Source organism: Nerophis ophidion, linkage group LG07 (genome assembly GCF_033978795.1).
Source record: "Nerophis ophidion isolate RoL-2023_Sa linkage group LG07, RoL_Noph_v1.0, whole genome shotgun sequence".
Classification (NCBI taxonomy): domain Eukaryota; kingdom Metazoa; phylum Chordata; class Actinopteri; order Syngnathiformes; family Syngnathidae; genus Nerophis; species Nerophis ophidion.
In genome coordinates this window covers 56055960-56077841 of record NC_084617.1, presented here as the reverse complement: position 1 = coordinate 56077841, position 21882 = coordinate 56055960, and the positions used below count along the sequence as shown (strand labels likewise).

At 42.1% G+C, this 21882-nt stretch overlaps 1 protein-coding gene across 1 annotated transcript in view; it reads left to right on the top strand.

The window, feature by feature from the left end:
* Positions 1-19219, top strand: part of LOC133556553 (dynein axonemal heavy chain 10-like) — a 49230-nt gene extending 30011 nt beyond the window's left edge. The window contains exons 56-77 of the mRNA XM_061906572.1: positions 1-182; positions 284-420; positions 504-721; positions 787-1008; positions 1112-1259; positions 1365-1644; positions 1720-1949; positions 2025-2298; positions 2397-2501; positions 2583-2737; positions 7147-7301; positions 7400-7580; positions 10363-10563; positions 10651-10860; positions 10923-11018; positions 11877-12048; positions 12123-12254; positions 12326-12537; positions 12599-12766; positions 15659-15839; positions 15911-16056; positions 16152-19219. Coding sequence (XP_061762556.1) covers positions 1-182; positions 284-420; positions 504-721; positions 787-1008; positions 1112-1259; positions 1365-1644; positions 1720-1949; positions 2025-2298; positions 2397-2501; positions 2583-2737; positions 7147-7301; positions 7400-7580; positions 10363-10563; positions 10651-10860; positions 10923-11018; positions 11877-12048; positions 12123-12254; positions 12326-12537; positions 12599-12766; positions 15659-15839; positions 15911-16056; positions 16152-16298 — 3952 coding nt within the window. The 3' untranslated portion in view covers positions 16299-19219. The remainder of the gene's footprint in view (positions 183-283; positions 421-503; positions 722-786; positions 1009-1111; positions 1260-1364; positions 1645-1719; positions 1950-2024; positions 2299-2396; positions 2502-2582; positions 2738-7146; positions 7302-7399; positions 7581-10362; positions 10564-10650; positions 10861-10922; positions 11019-11876; positions 12049-12122; positions 12255-12325; positions 12538-12598; positions 12767-15658; positions 15840-15910; positions 16057-16151) is intronic.
* The last annotated feature ends 2663 nt before the right edge of the window (positions 19220-21882 follow it).

Genomic DNA, 21882 nt, shown 5'->3' with positions numbered 1-21882 from the left:
ATCCTTTGCAAAGCCACCCAAGCAAGTGCAGGTGGTGTGTGAGTGTATCCTCGTGCTGTGTAAAAAAAAGGAAATCAACTGGCAAGCCGCTAAGGCGATGATGTCAGATCCTGGTTTCTTGCGTTCCCTAATGGAAATGGACTGTGATGCCATAGGTCCCAACCAGGTGAAGACCATCAAAGGTGGGTAGACTTCATGAGTAACTGGATAGCAATGGTTCATAACTATTGCAGCAATTACGCTATCTGCTATGATGATTTCCCTTGAGAATTCTGTTTTATAGGCTTCCTGAAAAACCTTGGGACCTCCCTTGAGGAGATGCAATCCATCAGCAAGGCGGGCTCAGGAATGTTCAAATTTGTTGAGGCTGTAGTTGGTTATTGCGAAGTTGCTAGGGAGATAAAGCCCAAAAGAGACAAAGTAAGTGAAACTACTGAATACGTTTTCAGTGTCTTTTGAGAGGAAATACAGAATGAACATTTAGATGTGACTTACATTTACAGGTGGCGCGTCTCGAAAATAACTTCTTTCAGAGTAAGAAGGAGTTGGAGCTCATTCAGACTGAGCTTAATGACATCCAGAGGGAGCTAAAGGCTCTGGGGGAAAAATATGAAACTGCTATTGCAGAGAAACAGAAACTTCAAGAGGAGGCTGAGCTCATGGAGAGGAGACTGATAGCTGCTGACAAACTTATCTCTGGTCTGAGCTCTGAGAACGTGAGGTGAGAAGTCAACCAAGTAACTTTAGCCATGCATATTTCTTTATTTCTTTGGTTGCTCTTTTCAGGTGGACACAGGACTTAGAGGAGCTAAAGCAACGCCGTGTGCGTCTCCTGGGTGACTGTCTGATCTCTTCAGCTTTCCTGAGCTACGAGGGAGCCTTCAGCTGGGATTTTAGAAATGAGATGGTGTACGAAACATGGGTTGAGGATGTGCAGAATAGAGGCATTCCCTTGAGCCAGCCTTTCAAAGTGGACAATCTGTTAACTGATGAGGTGGAAATCAGCAAGTAAGAAAGTAACTTTTCTATACTGTTTTTATCTTAATTTTGACTGGACATCACTGTGGCCACAAGGAAAACTATATTGTGTCTCACAAACCTTGGGGTACAGGTGGGGGTCAGAGGGTTTGCCTCCAGATGAGCTATCAGTGCAGAATGGAATCCTCACAACAAGAGGCAGCAGATTCCCCATGTGTATCGACCCTCAACAACAAGCTCTCAACTGGATTAAAAAGAAGGAGGCACGCAATAACCTTAAGGTATAGCAAGTACTGAACACTTATGCAAAGTTTATTTACAGAACAGTCTTAGAATTAGAGTAAGCTTGAACAATTGTAGCAATTTATCTGATCTTTTGTCCACAGATCTCTTCTTTCAATGATCCAGACTTCCTGAAACAGCTGGAGATGGCCATTAAATATGGATTGCCCTTCCTTTTTCAAGATGTAGATGAGTACATAGACCCTGTCATTGACAATGTCCTGGAGAAAAATCTGAAAGGAGCAGAAGGCAGGCAGGTCATTATGCTGGGTGACAAAGAGGTGGACTATGATCCTAACTTTAAGCTTTACCTCAACACAAAACTGGGAAACCCCAAATTTTCCCCATCTGTGTTTGGAAGAGCTATGGTTATCAATTATACTGGTGAGATCATTTGGTTTGACGACCACTTTTTGTGTTTAATGTGTCCAGTGTCTGATCTGTCTGCGTTACATTTAGTAACCCTTAAGGGTCTGGAGGACCAATTGCTCAGTGTAATAATGGGATTTGAGAAGAAGGAGCTGGAGGAGCAGCGTGAGTTTTTGATCCAAGAGACAAGTGACAATAAGAAGCTGCTGAAGAACCTTGGTGACACACTGCTCAGGGAACTGGCCACGTCCACAGGCAACATGTTGGATAACACTGAGCTAGTCTACACGTTAGAGGAAACTAAGTCCAAATCTAGTGAGGTCAGTTTGGTAAACGCCAAGAAGAACTTCAAGTCGATCATCATGTTTGATTTTTTTCAATGATTTGATCATCAGGTGTTTGAGAAATTGAAGTTGGCTGTGATGACATCAGTGGATATTGATGTGCTCAGAAATGGGTACCGGCCAGCTGCCAAGCGTGGTGCTATTTTGTTCTTTGCACTGACAGAAATGGCTCTGGTAAACAGCATGTACCAGTATTCTCTCGCCTCCTATCTGGAAGTCTTTGACTTTTCCCTGCGTAAATCTGAGCCTGATTCTGTCTTGCCACAAAGACTGACTAACATTATGAACAGCCTGACATACAATGTTTACAATTATGGGTGCTCAGGTATGGCACATCGATTGTATGTACTGTATATAACAACTTGCAGTATCCATGTCTATTTTGTTTACTGAATGAGATAAGAGTTGTCTGTTTATCCACAGGTCTATTTGAAAAACACAAGCTGATCTTTTCTTTCAACATGACGATCAAGATTGAACAGGCGGAAGGTCGTGTACCTCAGGAGGAGTTGGAGTTTTTCATCAAAGGTGAAATACATCATAAAACTCTTTAGAGCTTTCCCTTAATCACAGTGAACACATAGTGAATAATTTAAATTCTTTTGTAAGGTAATCTGTCATTGGAAAAGACTTCACGTCAAAAGACTTGTAATTGGCTACCTGATGCTGGCTGGGAAGATGTAGTAAAACTGTCAGAGCTTTTTCCTGAGCAGTTTGGTTCTCTACCTGATGATGTCAGCAGGAATTCCGCAGAGTGGCAATCGGTAAGTCATGGCTACTAATTTAGGGCCCTATTCTCCCAGATATTAAGTGAAAAAAGATGTGCAATTGCACAGATTCTAGCTGTGCAGCATTGTCCCCTAGGACTTAAGTCTGCACCTGTGCCCTTTCATCCTAGATGCGCACTGTGGCTAGAGAAAGTCTTAAAAGGGGGCGTTCGTAGTCATATCCTCCTGTCGACTTAAGTACTTTTTTATAACATGCCTATGAGGCTGTAATAGGTCCAGTGCCTCTAGAAAGTTGGTTAGTTGGTGTCAGTTTATTTTGAACATGCAACATTATAGTGCACATGAAGTTTTATTTTAGTGTACACTACACATAATAAAATGATAGAAGAAACACCTGGAAAGCTATCAACTATTTTATCCATCCATCCATCCATCATCTTCCGCTTATCCGAGGTCGGGTCGCGGGGGCAGCAGCCTAAGCAGGGAAGCCCAGACTTCCCTATCTCCAGCCACTTCGTCTAGCTCTTCCCGGGGGATCCCGAGGCGTTCCCAGGCCAACCGGGAGACATAGTCTTTCCAACGTGTCCTGGGTCTTCCCCGTGGCCTCCTACCAGCTAGACGTGCCCTAAACACATCCCTAGGGAGGCGTTCGGGTGGCATCCTGACCAGATGCCCGAACCACCTCATCTGGCTCCTCTCGATGTGGAGGAGCAGCGGCTTTACTTTGAGTTCCTCCCGGATGGCAGAGCTTCTCACCCTATCTCTAAGGGAGAGCCCCGCCACCCGGCGGAGGAAACTCATTTCGGCCGCTTGTACCCGTGATCTTATCCTTTCGGTCATGACCCAAAGCTCATGACCATAGGTGAGGATGGGAACGTAGATCGACCGGTAAATTGAGAGCTTTGCCTTCCGGCTCAGCTCCTTCTTCACCACAACAGATCGATACAACGTCCGCATTACTGAAGACGCCGCATCGATCCGCCTGTCGATCTCACGATCCACTCTTCCCCCACTCGTGAACAAGACTCCTAGGTACTTGAACTCCTCCACTTGGGGCAGGGTCTCCTCCCCAACCCGGAGATGGCACTCCACCCTTTTCCGGGCGAGAACCATGGACTCGGACTTGGAGGTGCTGATTCTCATTCCGGTCGCTTCACACTCGGCTGCGAACCGATCCAGTGAGAGCTGAAGATCCCGGCCAGATGAAGCCATCAGGACTACATCATCTGCAAAAAGCAGAGACCTAATCCCGTGGCCACCAAACCGGAACCCCTCAACGCCTTGACTGCGCCTAGAAATTCTGTCCATAAAAGTTATGAACAGAATCGGTGACAAAGGACAGCCTTGGCGGAGTCCAACCTTCACTGGAAACGTGTCCGACTTACTGCCAGCAATGCGGACCAAGCTCTGACACTGATCATACAGGGAGCGGACTGCCACAATAAGACATTCCGATACCCCATACTCTCTGAGCACTCCCCACAGGACTTCCCGAGGGACACGGTCGAATGCCTTCTCCAAGTCCACAAAGCACATGTAGACTGGTTGGGCAAACTCCCATGCACCCTCAAGAACCCTGCCGAGAGTATAGAGCTGGTCCACAGTTCCACGACCAGGACGAAAACCACACTGTTCCTCCTGAATCCGAGGTTCGACTATCCGGCGAAGCCTCCTCTCCAGTACACCTGAATAAACCTTACCGGGAAGGCTGAGGAGTGTGATCCCACGATAGTTGGAACACACCCTCCGGTCCCCCTTCTTAAAGAGAGGGACCACCACCCCGGTCTGCCAATCCAGAGGTACCGCCCCCGATGTCCACGCGATGCTGCAGAGTCTTGTCAACCAAGACAGCCCCACAGCATCCAGAGCCTTAAGGAACTCCGGGCGGATCTCATCCACCCCCGGGGCCTTGCCGCCGAGGAGCTTTTTAACTACCTCAGCGACCTCAGCCCCAGAAATAGGAGAGTCCACTACAGATTCCCCAGGCACCGCTTCCTCAAAGAAAGACGTGTTGGTGGGATTGAGGAGGTCTTCGAAGTATTCCCTCCACCGATCCACAACACCCGCAGTCGAAGTCAGCAGAACACCATCCGCACCATACACGGTGTTGATAGTGCACTGCTTCCCCTTCCTGAGGCGCCGTATGGTGGTCCAGAATCGCTTCGAAGCCGTCCGGAAGTCGTTTTCCATGGCTTCCCCGAACTCTTCCCATGTCCGAGTTTTTGCCTCCGCGACCGCTAAAGCTGCACACCGCTTGGCCCGTCGGTACCCGTCCACTGCCTCCGGAGTCCTATGAGCCAAAAGAACCCGATAGGACTCCTTCTTCAGCTTGACGGCATCCCTCACTGCTGGTGTCCACCAACGGGTTCTGGGATTACCGCCACGACAGGCACCAACAACCTTGCGGCCACAGCTCCAATCAGCCGCCTCGACAATAGAGGTTCGGAACATGGTCCACTCGGACTCAATGTCCCGCACCTCCCTCGTGACATGTTCAAAGTTCTCCCGGAGGTGTGAATTGAAACTCTCTCTGACAGGAGACTCTGCCAGACGTTCCCAGCAGACCCTCACAATGCGCTTGGGCCTGCCAGGTCTGTCCGGCATCCTCCCCCACCATTGCAGCCAACTCACCACCAGGTGGTGATCGGTAGAAAGCTCCGCCCCTCTCTTCACCCGAGTGTCCAAAACATAAGGCCGCAAATCCGATGACACAACTACAAAGTCGATCATGGAACTGCGGCCTAGGGTGTCCTGGTGCCAAGTGCACATATGGACACCCTTATGTTTGAACATGGTGTTTGTTATCGACAAACTGTGACGAGCACAAAAGTCCAATAACAAAACACCATTCGGGTTTAGATCCGGGCGACCATTCTTCCCAATCACGCCTCTCCAGGTTTCACTGTCGTTGCCAACATGAGCGTTGAAGTCTCCCAGTAGGACAAGGGAATCACCCGGAGGAGCACTTTCCAGTACTCCCTCGAGTGTACCCAAAAAGGGTGGGTATTCTGAACTGCTGTTTGGTGCGTAAGCACAAACAACAGTCAGGACCCGTCCCCCCACCCGAAGGCGAAGGGAAGCTACCCTCTCGTCCACTGGGTTGAACTCAAACGTACAGGCTTTGAGCCGGGGGGCAACCAGAATTGCCACCCCAGCCCGTCGCCTCTCACTGCCGGCAACGCCAGAGTGGAAGAGGGTCCAGTCCCTCTCGAGAGAACTGGTTCCAGAGCCCTTGCTGTGCGTCGAGGTGAGTCCGACTATATCCAGCCGGAACTTCTCTACCTCGCGCACTAGCTCAGGCTCCTTCCCCCCCCAGTGAGGTGACGTTCCACGTCCCAAGAGCTAGCTTCTGTAGCCGAGGATCGGACCGCCAAGTGCCCTGCCTTCGGCTGCCGCCCAGCTCACAATGCACCCGGCCTCTATGGCCCCTCCTATGAGTGGTGAGCCCATTGGAGGGATGACCCACGTTGCCTCTTCGGGCTGTGCCCGGCCGGGCCCCATGGGAACAGGCCCGACCACCAGGCGCTCGCCATCGTGCCCCAACTCCGGGCCTGGCTCCAGAGCGGGGCCCCGGTGACCCACGTCCGGGCGAGGGAAATCTGGGTTCATTTCGTTGTAATTCCATAGAAGTCTTTGAGCTGCTCTTTGTCTGATCACTCACCTAGGACCTGTTTGTCTTGGGAGACCCTACCAGGGGGCATGAAAACCCCCAGACAACATAGCTCCTAGGATCATTGGGACACGCAAACTCCTCTACCACGGTAAGGTAGCAGCTCAGAGAGGAGAACTATTTTATTATCACTGCAATTGAGACACCTGGAAACATCCATTTGGGTCAGGAGGATAGAAACATAATGCTACTCTGATCTACCTATTAAAATGCACAACGTTGTCTTGTGAGTGCGACCACAGTGGAAGGAGACCGGGCATACATCGGCCGTGTTTAGATATCTTGGTTTTAACAGACGTCCAATGCATACGATTTCATCTGGACCATGATCATTGATTTATGTGACTATTTGTCTATTTGGTGGTTATGATAACAAGGAAATGCAATTTTATCTACAGAGTTACATAAATCCAGGAAGGAGATGCTATTCTAGCGTTCATTCACACACTACATCCCCATGGTGAAGCATTGCCTGAATTGACACAATCTTTTTAAAAGTACAGTGTTATGTTTTTCATTAATTTAAATTCAATTCACAAGTCTGAGTAAAACTCTGTGCTTCACAAAATTCATAGATTCCAGACTTACGCACTTTTGCCTCACTTCTGCGGGGTAGGCGTGTCCGCCGGTTGTCTTGAAGAATACAAATAAAAGAAACGTGTGTAACATTAAGCGCGTAAATAAACAATTGAGCTCAAATGAGCGAATAGGGCCTTTAGTACTTACATAAGGACCCTCTGGTGTCTTGGACTGAATCCAGTGTGTTTCTTCACAGTGGTATGACTTGGATGCACCAGAACAGGCACTACTGCCTATGAAATATGACAAAAAACTGACAGTCTTTCAGAAACTGCTCCTGCTGCGTTGTTTTCGCATTGATAGAGTCTACAGAGCAATCACAGACTACGTCACTATCACCATGGGTGACAGGTGAGGCTTTTTTTCTTTTATTTATTCAAGAAATTCCTTGTGACCCGATAATGGTTCAGGGATCTGGCCTTAAAATTGAGCATTTGATGTCTTCACAGATATGTGCAACCTCCTGTGATCAGTTTTGATACAATTTATGAGCAGAGCACTCCATGTTCCCCTATTGTCTTCATCCTGAGCCCTGGCTCTGACCCAGCCAGTGACCTGATGAAACTGGCAGAAAGGACTGGCTTGGGAGGCAAGTTCAAACTCCTCGCGATGGGCCAAGGACAGGAGAAGGTACCAAGGATTTAGTTTCTGTATTGCAATATGTGACTAAGACTTTGGTCTTTTGGCGTCCATTGCCACCTGGGACTAAGGATGCAACGATTGACCCATTTTTACTATGACAGTGATTACAAAGGTCAAGGTTATAAGGTTATAAAGGCCCCTCTAAGCAGTGTGTTTCAGTCCTTCTCAACGCTGTAAACGAACATTATGCTGGTACCTTATGTTTGGCGCAATCTGCATGGAACGAAAACAGTCACACACCGAATGACCTTAAAATGGCAGCAAGACAAAGTGGCAAACATGGAAACATATTAGGTACTTTAAAAAATGACCAGGGACTCATTGAAGACTATGGTTCACCCATTTACAAAAACAGCCATTGCGGCTAAAGGTTCTAATACTGGGGTCACCAAACTTTTTGAAACCAAGAGCTACTTCTTGGGTACTGATTAATACGAAGGGCTACCAGTTTGATACACACGTAAATAAATTGCCAGAAATAGCTTATTTTTGCTAAATTTACCTCTAACTCTATGTTATTATTAATAATTAATGATATTTATCTTTGTGGAAACACTGATCATCTTAATGATTTCTCACAATAAATATATATGTTTGATGACATGTTTTAAATAGGTTAAAATCCAATCTGCACTTTGTTAGAATATATAACAAATTGGACCAAGCTATATTTCTAACCAAGACGAATCATTATTTCTTCTAGATTTTCCAGAACAAAAATTTTAAAAGAAATTCAAAAGACTTTGAAATAAGATTTAAATTTGATTCTACAGATTTTCTAGATTTGACAGAATATTTTTTTTGAATTTTAATTATAATAAGTTCGAAGAAATATTTCACAAATATCCTTTGTTGAAAAAACAGAAGCAAAAATGAAGAATTAAATTAAAATGTAATTATTATTCCATACAATAAAAAAATAAAGAATTAATTGAACATTGATTCAAATTGTCAGGAAAGAAGAGGAAGGAATTTAAAAGGTAAAAAGGTATATGTGTTTAAAAATCCTAGAATCATTTTTAAGGTTGTATTTTGTCTCTAAAATTGTCTTTCTGAAAGTTATAAGAAGCAAAGTAAAAAAATAAATGAATTCATTTAAACAAGTGAAGACCAAGTCTTTAAAATATTTTCTTGGATTTTTAAATTCTATTTGAGTTTTGTCTCTCTTAGAATTAAAAATGTCGAGCAAAGCGAGACCAGCTTGCTAGTAAATAAATAAAATTTTAAAATTAGAGGCAGCTCCCTGGTGAGCTATTTTTAGAACAGGACAGCGGGCTACTCATCTGGTCCTTACGGGCTACCTGGTGCCCGCGGGCCCCGCATTGGTGACCCCTGGTCTAATACATCCAACATGTTGCTCCATCCAGCTTTACATGCCAAAGTAAAGTTAAGCCATAATCATTTATGTTAGTGGCATGTTACCTAATGAAGAATTGAGTTGGAAAAGAGTTAACTATAAACATGTCTTGCACAATTATTAGCTTAGCGTTCAGTCAGTCAAGTGGTTGTCAGTGTTAGATATTGCTTCTTCCTGTCTGTGTTAAAATAAACTACAGGCATTGTAAGTTGATATAGCAAGTGTAAAACACTAACATATGATCAAGAGCTTGTAGAAAAACAGCACTATACCCCCGGATCTAATTACAGTCTGTGCATTCCAGTAACTAATATATAGGCATGGATGACCGGTGATGACAATAACACTTGTATCGATGTTACCCCCATGAGTAACATTTGACCCTGGGGGATTAACACAATTACTCTTATTCTATATTAATAGTAGGGCTGTCAAAATAAAAATGTTAACTCATGTGATTAATCACAAAAATATTGCATTAATCATGTACACAATTAGATTAATCAGGATTTTTTTATTGGACCATACTAGCTCTTTCACCTTAACAGCCATACGGTCATCGATCAGCTCGATGTATACATACATCAGTACAAAAATGAGTGAGGGGACTCTGACTGGTGTGCTCGCTGGCAAATTTCAATCCAAAACACAGCCTGAAAGTAATTTAGATAAAACTCTTTCCAGGTTTTGTGCAAATAACTGACATGCAATACAATTGCATTTGTGTACAAATATTTGGGTATTTTCTTGAGCTAATTTCAATTATGCAAGCGAGTAATCACCTCTGATTAGTCATGATTAATCAAACTTCCAAAATGTGATTATTCTGATTTAAAAAAGTATTGACAGCCCTTATTAATAATTACATTTTTTGTATTTATTGTTAATAAAACTTATTATTCATATAATTTTTTTGGTGGTTATTATAATGTTATTAATGGACTTATTTTAGTATGCCCTGATGTGGGATCTAACCAAAGATGCCGTTGTGGCTTGTGCAGCCCTTTGAGACATTTGTGATTAAGGGCTGTATAAGTAAACTTTGATTTATTGATTTCTAACTGTAAACAAATAACCCATCCTAAATCTCTAAGGAGTGTCTATGTAATTGTATACTTTTTTTGTTTTAAAATTAATTAATGCATAATAAGCATGGAACCGTGATTAATACTCACATTATTACTCCAGTCAAAATCTATAATCTTGTGATGAGCTGGCGACTTGTCCAGATTGTACACTGCTGTCCACCCATGTGCAGCTGAGATAGGCTCCAGCCCCCCCTGCAACCCTGAGAGTGACAAGCGGTGGAAAATGGTGGGGTGGCATGGCAGAGGGCTTTATCCTCCAGTTCTGTCCTGTATGATCGACTGTGGTTGATCATGGTGCATTTACACACTGTTTCCCCTTCTAAAGGTTGCACTACACTTGCTGGAGGTGGCAGCGGCCCGTGGTCAGTGGTTGATGCTACAGAACTGCCACCTGCTGGTGAAGTGGCTGAAAGATTTGGAGAAATGCTTAGAGATGATCACCAAGCCCCACCCAAACTTTCGTCTTTGGGTGACAACCAACCCTATTGACAACTTTCCAATAGGCATCCTTCAAAAGTCTCTCAAGGTTGAAAGCTAGCCCACAGCTCACTTTCATTCTTCTTTACAAGTTATCCATTAGTTGTGGTATTCTGATAAAGTATTTATTTCGCAGGTGGTGACTGAGCCTCCAAATGGTCTGAAGCTAAACATGAGAGCCACCTATTCTAAGATATCAAGTGACATTATCACTGCGTGCCCGCACTTGGCCTTCCGCAGCCTGGTGTATGTGCTGTCCTTCTTCCACGCCGTGGTGCAAGAGCGGCGCAAGTATGGCAAGATTGGCTGGAATGTCCCCTACGATTTCAGCGAGTCGGACTTCTTGGTAAGTGGTAAAAAGAAGCCAGTTGGAAGGATGGATTGAGTCTTACCTAATGTGCTCAACAGGTGTGTTTAGAGATTTTGAACACCTACCTGACCAAAGCTCACACGCAACAAGACAGCAACATTCCCTGGGGGAGTATTAAATACCTTATTGGCGAGGTACACTTTGTGTGATATGTATATGTACATGCATATAGGATTGTTGTTCTTGCTGTGTACTTTTAAATTTGGGGTGGGTGTATCGATCTACCAATAGTACCCACATTGGTATTAGATCGACATTAGCGCGATGGGGTGATACTTTTGTTGCAGTCTCTCGTCTTTAAGTCAGGCAAATTACTCAATTTTACTCACAAAGTTTTTGCGAACGCAGTGTTTCTTCTGTCTATCAGTGCAATGTAATGAGAACATAATAAGGAAATATATTTCGATCTATATCTATACTCTATTGCATTATTTTAGATAAGGTATCTCCAAGCTTTTTTGTTCTGCAAGCTACTTTTACAAAATACAAATGACAGACAACTACTTTATTTTGTAACATTTGTTTCATTGCTTATTTCAACCCAAACAAATAGAATAAGCTTGTTTTCTTGCCAGAGTGTTAAGAAAATGTTGGTATTCACAACTCACATTTTGAATAAAAAATGTATTTCATCTACATTACATTTTAGTGCAGTTTTTCTTCTATCCCAATTCAAGCTTCTTTGACAAAATAAATTAATTTATGTTTTGTTGATACAACTGGCGACATTTAACCGGTAGAGTATATTTGTAACTGGTAACTCACACGCTACTGGTTGGACACCCCCGTTTTAGATTGTTGTATTTACTTATAAGAACATTTTTAAATGCATGTTTTTTTCTGTCTGCTCATAATCATGATTAACTAACTTGATGCAAATTCAAAATCGGTATTGGTATCAGTCCTGTAGCCTTGTATTTTCTTAGTATTGAATCAATACCAAGATTCCCAGTAACGCCCACACTACTTCAAAGGTGTACGTTGTTTCACAGGTGATGTACGGTGGACGGGTCATAGATAGCTTTGACCGCAGGATCTTGACTGTCTACATGGATGAGTACTTTGGAGACTTCCTCTTTTACGACTTTTGCCACTTTCACTTCTTCAAAAACAACGATGTAGACTACAAGGTTCCTCCGAATGGACCCAGGACAATATATATTGGTCTGGCATCACTCAAGATTGCTTTAATTTTAATAGTCCGACAGTCATTATTCACAACATGTTATTGGTTACAGATGAGATCGAGTCCCTGCCGTTGGCAAACACGCCTGAGGTGATGGGTCTCCATTCCAATGCAGAGATAGGGTACTACACACAGGCAGCTAAAGACATGTGGTTGAATTTAATTGAACTGCAGCCTCAGACCGGTACGACACTTTTCATCTTCCATTTCTTTCAGTTGTTTTTGTCACTTTTCAGCCACTCTACTGTGTTCCAGGTGAGTCTGGTGGAAGCATCAGCAGGGACGAGTACATCACTCAGGTGGCCCAGGACATCCAGAACAAGCTGCCTGCAAAATTTGATCTGGATGTTATCTGTAAGAAGTTTGGCACTGAGGTCTCCCCAACCTCAGTGGTCTTGCTTCAAGAACTGGAGCGCTTTAACACGCTAGTGGCCCGCATGAAGCGATCTCTGGCTGAGCTGCAGAGGGTAAGGTGTGTCTCTCACAGGCCTACTTTGGTACTAATTGTGTGTGTGTGTGCGTGTGTAGGCCTTGGTCGGCGAGGTGGGCATGAGCAGTGAGCTGGATGAAGTTGCTCGAGCTCTTTTTAATGGCCAGATCCCTGCTATTTGGAAGAAGTTGGCACCTGACACGCTCAAGTCCCTGGGCAAATGGATGATTCATTTCAAGAGACGATTTGAGCAGTATCGCCTCTGGGTGAGCAATAATTTTTATGCAGTTATTACCTGGGGTTTGGGCTCGAGTCGGGACTATAATGACTTTGGACTTTACAATATCATCAAAGACCGGATTTTCCTGGGTAAATAAGGGTTTAAAAAAAACTTGCAACTTTACTTGGACTTTGACATCACTAAGTCAGGAATTGACTCCGACTTTAGCATTAAAACATCATAAAATTTGAGGGATTAGGTGAGGGTGTTTACTTCTTCTTGTTTTATAGCGGGACACTCAACGTTAAAGGTGCATTACCGCGACCTACTGTATTTGGAGTGTGAACCAGAGTTATAAATGGGTTAATGGGTTGTACTTGTATAGCGCTTTTCTACCTTCAAGGTACTCTCCTTTTCCACTTCCTCACATAACTGCTTAAAAACTTCTGCACACTAAATTTAATTCCAAAAACCTGTCTCTTTAAGGAACTTCACTACAATTTTCTGGTTGCTACTGAGTACCCCTTTGAGAGAGACTTTCTACTCTAACTTCCTATCTTAGTGTTGTCCTTTCTCTACTTTATTTCCCCGCAACGAATGATTGCATGTTCCACTGACATCGAATTCCCACTGAATGCGGAACGGCCACGGATTGGTAGACAGGTGGAATTTTAACTGTTTTTTATTAATGTATCAATTTCCACAGCCCATTCCAGCTTTTGATATACGCAGAGCGTCTATTTTTGGCGCAACAAATCCGTTCAATTTCGCTAAAGTCTGCAAGACAGGAAGACCTGCACAAACGCAAAATAAAGTATCTGGTTTACTTTGAAAAATAAAATACTACATCTTCAAGGCTGATAGTATTTTACCCTTTGAAAGATCTTAATGGGTGGCAATGGACATGAAGACTTAATTTCACCTTGTTCACACAAATGGATGTGGACATGCTGATTCTAGATTTCCAAAACTGAAGAGTAATGGACAGGAGTATCCTGGGCAGCGAAATGGGGATATATGGTCCTGTGTCAAATATCAGCTGATACAGAGACCGGGAAAGCATAGGACTGATTGTATGACTCGCTCGCCAGGAATGATGTTACTGTTGTATTGTCGCATTTTGCCCAAAAATTAATTGGCAGGACCAAGTTTATTTCCTTCTGCTTCTCTGGTAGGACAGAATAAACGTTTGGTGGTTTGTTTTATACTACCTCCCTTTTCACGTGATTATGCATGGATTCTGATTCGCTAGATCTCGTAAAAGTAAGGGCTATTTCGCTGTACGACGGAGCCGCAACAGAACGGCGGTGAGGATTGCCAGACGACAAATGGTGGCACCTTCCCGGGGTGAAGCCGACCGTTTTGCATTCATTGGGAATTCGGGGTGACTCAACCTCTTTGCAGCTGTCGCATAATCCTGTTGAGTGTTTGTTTATAAGGTGCAATGTCTTATTGAGTCTGGTGTGTCCTAATTACATCCATGATATTGTTCCTTCCTCTTCTGTGCTACCCCTTACAGTTATTCCCGCTTGCATTGTGTTCTGTATTGAATATTTGTGTGTTTCTGTTGTGCTCATGTCCCAGTTTAACTGCCACTCTTTCAAAAGATTTCCGTTCATTAACAAATTTGCCTCTGCCTTACTGAGAGATAGCTCCCTGTGTTGCTCTAGCGTTAATAGCAAAAGGCGAGGAAATGACTGCTCAAGTTGTCTCGACTTACGGTCCTACAGATATAGAAGACACAACAAAGTTAATCAAGTAAAACACACACAAACTACTACTATACCGTGGGGGAATAATGAACAATCACTAACAATAAACACGTCAAAACTTCATACTGTAGAAATTGTGACGCAAAGGACGATGGGAAACCAGAACTCCCCAGATATGACAGCGCAGATGAAAGAACAGCCTGCCAGGAGGTGGCTATGTAGCGGCCATCTTAGTGGCGGCAATGATCAAATTATAGTGAAAATAAATCATAACTTGCTCAATTTTCAACGGATTTTAATGTGGTTTACTTTATCGTCAATGGGTTATTTATTTATGCAAAACAAAATTTTATTTTTTTAAATATTTTAAAAACTGTTCTTAGCAATGAAACCATATTCCCATCTCCAAGACGCGTGTCGATGCTTGGCTGTAGTGTTTTAGGAGTACTTACTATAACCAATCAATCAATCAATGTTTATTTATATAGCCCTAAATCACAAATGTCTCAAAGGACTGTACAAACCATTATGACTACGACATCCTCGGAAGAACCCACAAAAGGGCAAGGAAAACTCACACCCAGTGGGCAGGGAGAATTCACATCCAGTGGGACGCCAGTGACAATGCTGACTATGAGAAACCTTGGAGAGAATAATAATAATAATATTTACATAAATTGTGTGTTTATTGTTAACATATACACTGTTGTTTGTTCCCTCTATAAAAGTAGTCCTTGCAAGAGTATTTTACTTACCTGTTATGCACGTTACTATTTATCAGTGAGGACAGTCTTGTGTGTAATGACTTTAACTATCACTATAAAGCAAGAGCAATAATTGTCACATAAACCTATATCACTCTGCATTAATTATAATTAAGACCATAGTATAATTCAAATGCATTCATTATAATTAAGAACATCTTACAATTCCAATTCATTAAATATATGTGTTAGATGCAGTAAATCTGTTCATGGTTAAGATAAGAGGCATATTATTTTAGCTCCAAGATTGACTGTACAGTTTTAATGACTTGAGGGACTTGAAAATACCAAGTTGTTGACTTGAGACCTGACACGACCGGTCTTGTCTTGAGACTTGACTTGGGCTTAGGTTTAAAGACTTGAGACTTATTGTACTTGTGACTTGCAATACATTGAATAACTCCCACCTTTGTTACTTAGAGTACAAAGAATATAGGATTTTAAAATATTGTTTGTCAAAAGGTGGACGATACAGAGCCAAAGGTCATATGGCTATCAGGACTCCACATCCCAGAGTCCTACCTCACGGCTCTGGTCCAAGCGGCATGCCGACAAAATGGCTGGCCTCTAGATCTTTCCACACTTTACACTGAGGTGACTCGATTTTGTGATGAGAACGAAGTCACTGAAAGACCTTCACAGGGTAATGAACCGACATGTTTTGGATTAAGGTGAAATAATATATGCTGGTTTAATACAAGTCATTTCTTGCAGGCTGTTTTGTGTCTGGTTTGTACCTGGAGGGAGCAGATTGGGACATGGAGAGGGACTGCCTGGTGAAGAGTAAACCTAAAGTTCTTGAAGTTCAGCTGCCCATTCTCAGAGTCATCCCCATAGAGACACGCCGTCTCAGGTTACAGGTGAGGATCACACATAATGCTTTGCCAGCTGACAAGCTGCCATTTTTTTTTAACCATGTGTCTGTGCCAATGTGTGTATGTGTTGTTCTCCTTAGAAAACACTGCGGACCCCAGTGTACACCACATCTTTACGCAGGAATGCAATGGGGGTGGGTTTGGTTTTTGAGGCGGACCTGTTCACCTCCGAGCACCTCTCCCACTGGGTGCTCCAGGGCGTATGTTTATCCCTCAATAGTGACTAAATACATTTTTGAGAAACATTTATTTTCTCTCCTCACGACTCCCCAAGGCATGCAAGTCACGGGTAATTCAAATTTCTTAATGAATGACAAAATGCTTTCCTACAATCTGGATTAAACTCACACAGTCACCTGCACACAAAAAAACTAATTTTGATTTCATTGACAGTGTCAACTTTTACATTGAAATATAAACAATATGTTTCATGTTTAGGTTGTGGTTTGCAGATGTTTAAATTAGTCGTACTCCCCGTTGGACTCCTTGTTTTTCTGCATCTTCACATTCTACTTAATTTCCTTTCAATGCACCTGTTTTCTCTTAGTTAATCACGTTTATTTACCTGTTGCCATTTGCCAGCGCTAGATCATTGCCTTTGTCAGTGTGCATTATTTTCTCTGCTGCCTTGTGTGCCTTGCACTAGTCTTTCGGACAAGTTTTGCTTCCTCTGTAAAGAATCACTTTACCTGCACGTCACCTACTGTCTAGGTCATGACAAACTCAACCATGTGCAGCCGTGATAAGATTAATAATAATAATAGTAATAATAGATTTGATGTAGAAATCCTGTTTTCATATGAGTTGGGAAATTGTGTTAGATGTAAATAAAAACGGAATACAATGATTTTCAAATCATTTTCAACCCATATTCAATTGAATATGCTACAAAGACAACATATGTGATGTTCAAACTGATAAACATTTTTGTTTTGCAAATAATCATAAACTTTAGAATTTGATGCCAGCAACACATGACAAAGAAGTTGGGAAAGGTCGCAATAAATACTGACAAAGTTGAGGAATGCTCATCAAACACTTATTTGGAACATCCCACAGGTGTGCAGGCTAATTGGGAACAGGTGGATGCCATGATTGGGTACAAAAACAGCTTCCCAAAAAATGCTCAGTCTTTCACAAGAAAGGATGGGGCAAGGTACACCCCTTTGTCCACAACTGCGTGAGCAAATAGTCAAACAGTTTAAGAACAACGTTTCTCAAAGTGCAATTGCAAGAAATTTAGGGATTTCAACATCGACGGTCCATAATATCATCAAAAGGTTCAGAGAATCTGGAGAAATCACTCCACGTAAGCGGCATGGCTGGAAACCAATATTGAATGACCGTGACCTTCGATCCCGCAGACGGCACTGTATCAAAAACCGACATCAATCTCTAAAGGATATTACCACATGGGCTCAGGAACACTTCAGAAAACCACTGTCACTAAATACAGTTTGTCGCTACATGTGTAAGTGCAAGTTAAAGCTGTACTATGCAAAGCGAAAGCCATTTATCAACAACATCCAGAAACGCCGCCGGCTTCTCTGGGCCCGAGATCATCTATGATGGACTGATGCAAATTGGAAAAGTGTTCTGTGGTCTAACGAGTCCACATTTCAAATTGTTTTTGGAAATATTCGACATCGTGTCATCCGGACCAAAGGGGAAGCGAACCATCCAGACTGTCATCGACGCAAAGTTCAAAAGCCAGCATCTGTGATGGTATGGGGTTGCATTAGTGCCCAAGGCATGGGTAACTTACACAACTGTAAAGGCACCAATAATGCTGAAAGGTACATACAGGTTTTGGAACAACATATGCTGCCATCTAAGCGCCGTCTTTTTCATGGACGCCCCTGCTTATTTCAGCAAGACAATGCCAAGCCACATTCAGCACATGTTACAACAGCGTGGCTTCGCAAAAAAAGACGGCGGGTACTTTCCTGGCCTGCCTGCAGTCCAGACATGTCTCCCATTGAAAATGTGTGGCGCATTATTAAGCGTAAAATACGACAGCGGAGACCCCGGACTGTTGAAGAACTGAAGTTCTACATAAAACAAGAATGGGAAAGATTTCCACTTTCAAAGCTTCAACAATTAGTTTCCTCAGTTCCCAAACGTTTGTTGAGTGTTGTTAAGAGAAAAAGTGATGTAACACTGGTGAACATGCCCTTTCCCAACTACTTTGGCCGAGTTGCAGCCATGAAATTGTAAGTGAATTATTAATTGGAAAAAATTAAAAGTTTACGAGTTTGAACATCAAATATCTTGTCTTTGTAGTGCATTCAATTGAATATGGGTTGAAAAGGATTTGCAAATCATTGTATTTCGTTTATATTTACATCTAACACAATTTCCCAACTCATATGGGAACAGGGTTTGTATATAGCGCTTTTCTAGACACTCAAAGCGCTTCACAGAGAAGTTTGCTCCTACGACCACCACCAATCATTCATCATTCATTCACCACGGGTTAATTAATAACAGGTTATACTTGTCTGCAGAATTTAAATGTATTTGAATGTAAATACAATTTTATTGTCAGAATGTCACACAGGAATATTTTTTACCCAACGCATCACTTTTCAGGTAACATCCACGGTTAAAGTAAAAGAGCATGTGCGGGCAAAATAAATTGTGTGATTAGTCGGCATGTATACATGATTAGATTAATGCAATATTTTTTATGATTAATCACATGAGTTAACACGTTATTTTTGACAACTCTTACTTGAAACTGTACTGTACCATAAAGGTAGTTGTGTTTTTAACCTGTGGCCACAGGTCATTCCCTCTATCAGTTTTGTGGATGTCTTCCTATGTTTAGTGCCTAATTTTTGTCCAGTGCTCCTATTTTCTAGTTTTCACTTACTGTTTTTGGTCTCAGCAGCACCTTCACTTTGTTTGCCAGTGCATCTTTTCTCACTAAGTAATCTACTCTATTTAGGTTCAGCTGTTGCTTCTATTTTAATTGGAACATTGCTTTTGAATGCTGACACTGGATCTCATGTGTCATTCTATATAGGATTTTGTATTGTTTTGTATTGCATAGCACTCTCATCTGCACGCGTCTTTTGTTTTTTTCGTATATTGAATACATGTCACCATCATCTCAAGTTGTAGCACAATAAAACACAACATGGAAGGAGGTTTCAATATATTATGTTCTTACCACAGGAAAACACCAAATCACTACACTATGTATTATTCATATATATATATATATATATATATATATATATATATATATATATATATATATATATATATATGTATGTATGTATTTATATGTATATATATCTATATCTATATCTATATATATATAAATTTATATATATATATATATATATATGTATATATATATAATCTTTATTCATCTGTATTTATTGTGCATTTGCAAAATGTAAAACAACTACTTAATTAGCTTAAGCCAGTGGTTCTTTTTTACATTTTTTTTTGTTTTACCAAATACTACTTCAGAAAACACTTGGCTCTCAAAATCCCGCCATAATGACCAACATTAAAATGCAGTTGCACAGTAGGCCTAAATATTCATTAAAAACAAGGTTCAGACTTCTTAACAAATAGATTTAATATTTTAGGTCAGTACCTGCTCAGTGGTCTTGTGGTTAGAGTGTCCGCCCTGAGATCGGTAGGTGGAGTCATACCAAAGACTAAAAAAATAGGACCCATTACCTCCTTGCTTGGCACTCAGCATCTAGGTTTGGAATTGGGGGTTAAATCACCAAATTGATTCCCGAGCGCGGCCACCGCTGCTGCTCACTGCTCCCCTCGCCTCACAAGAGGGGGAACAAGGGTATGGGTCAAATGCAGAGGGTAATTTCACCACACCTAGTGTGTGTGTGTGACTATCAGTGGTACTTTTAACTTTAACAATGAAACATTACACACAGTTTGAACAGGAACACTATGTTTGAACATAAGAAAATAAAACACTGTAATTAAAGACTGAATAAAATATTTGGCAATATTTGGTTTAACATGTCTAACATTACAAATGGCCACTATATATTGTTGCTATTTCGTAAAATAAATGGAATATTTCACAGCAAAAGAAAAACAGTAAGTTTCATGTTGAAGTGTTACTTTGCAGCTATGTATAACTGTATTGTACACAGAATAAAAGGTGGTTTGAAAATAATATTTTCTTATTATAGAAAAGACCCATATATTAACCCTCAATATCAAACTGCTATTCCTACTTTTTTATAACAAAATGATTCAACCATCAGTGTACTTTTTTTTTAAACTACTAGATTTTGCAATAAACCAAGGAAAGAAACACCATTTAAATAGCTCGAATCAAAGCATCGAATATTACAGGAAAAGAGGGCTTCACGGTGGGAGAGGGGTTAGTGCGTCTGCCTCACAATACGAAGGTCCTGAGAAGTCTGGAGTTCGATCCCGGGTTAGGGATCTTTCTGTGTGGAGTTTGCATGTCCTCCCTGTGAATGAATGGGTTCCCTCCGGGTACTCCGGCTTCCTCCCACCTCCAACAACATGCACCTGGGGACTGGCACGTGCAGACATAGGGCCCTATGGGTGATTGAGCCCCTGCCCTTTTTTGCCTCGTCTTAAAAAGTGCCCTCTGCCTGTGTGTGTGTGTGGGGTTTTTTTTTTCTTTAAACAACATTAATAAATACCTGTCCGGGATGAGCCTGCACTTCCGCCAGAGACAGAGGGTGAGTGAGTGAGTGAGAGAGAAAGAGAGGAGAGAGAGGCAACTGCGGCCTGAGGAGACATGACAGTGGAGCAACTTGAACCTGTGAGTTATGGTCTAGTCGCCGTCCACTTATTCAGCATCTAATATGGGTAATATTTCAGAAAAACGCTGTATTATTCTATTATTCAATGTGTCAGCTTCTGTTTTTGCCGGACGTCGGAGCACGGCGGGTCAATTGAGCACGACACATCAATTCAGCACAGAGCAGAGCGGATTGTGCGGGACAGGAAGTAGTGTACAAAATACAAAATAAAACACAGGGTTAATTTTCAAAATAAAATGCACTGTGTTTACGGTGGATCACATTTCTCTCACAGTAGAGGTTTAGATATAAAGTTGTATTGCGTTTCAGTTGTTTAGTCTGAGCATTAAGTGAGAAAGACCATAAGTTACAACTTGATGGTGTTTTCATCAAGTTAAGGGAAGAAGGACAGATTTTCACATTGAAGTTTTTTCCATTTGGGTATTTATTTATTTTTTTTTTTTCGAAGTTCATGTTTCACTGTTCAATGTTCAATATTAAAGTGCTTATCTTTAATAATAAATAGCCTAATGATAAACCAGTGTTTTGTTGCTTTTCATGTCTTCCAAGCCTATGATAATGTGAAGTAACTCATTATGACAATAATTTGTTGCCACAAAATAAATGGCAATCACTTTTACCTACAAAGGACACACAGCTAAGTAGTTACCTTCCTATTAGCAAATTTAAATTTACGTTAATTTCCATATTGTGTAAAAGACCAAAACAATATGTCCTGCCCTTTTCTGACTTTGAGCCCCTGCCCCTCTACAATCATGTGCACGTCCCTGCCTGGGAATAGGTTGATTGGCAAAAATGGGCCCTCGTGTGTGAATGTGAGTGTGAATGTTGTCTGTCTATCTGTGTTGGGCCTGCGATGAGGTGGTGACGTGTCCATGGTGTACCCCGCCTTCCGCCCGACTGTAGCTGAAATAGGCACCAGCTCCCCCCGCCACCCCAAAGGGAATAAGCTGTAGAAAATGGATGGATGGGATGGACAGGAAAATAGAACCAGTGAATTCCGTCCTCTAGGTGGCAGTAT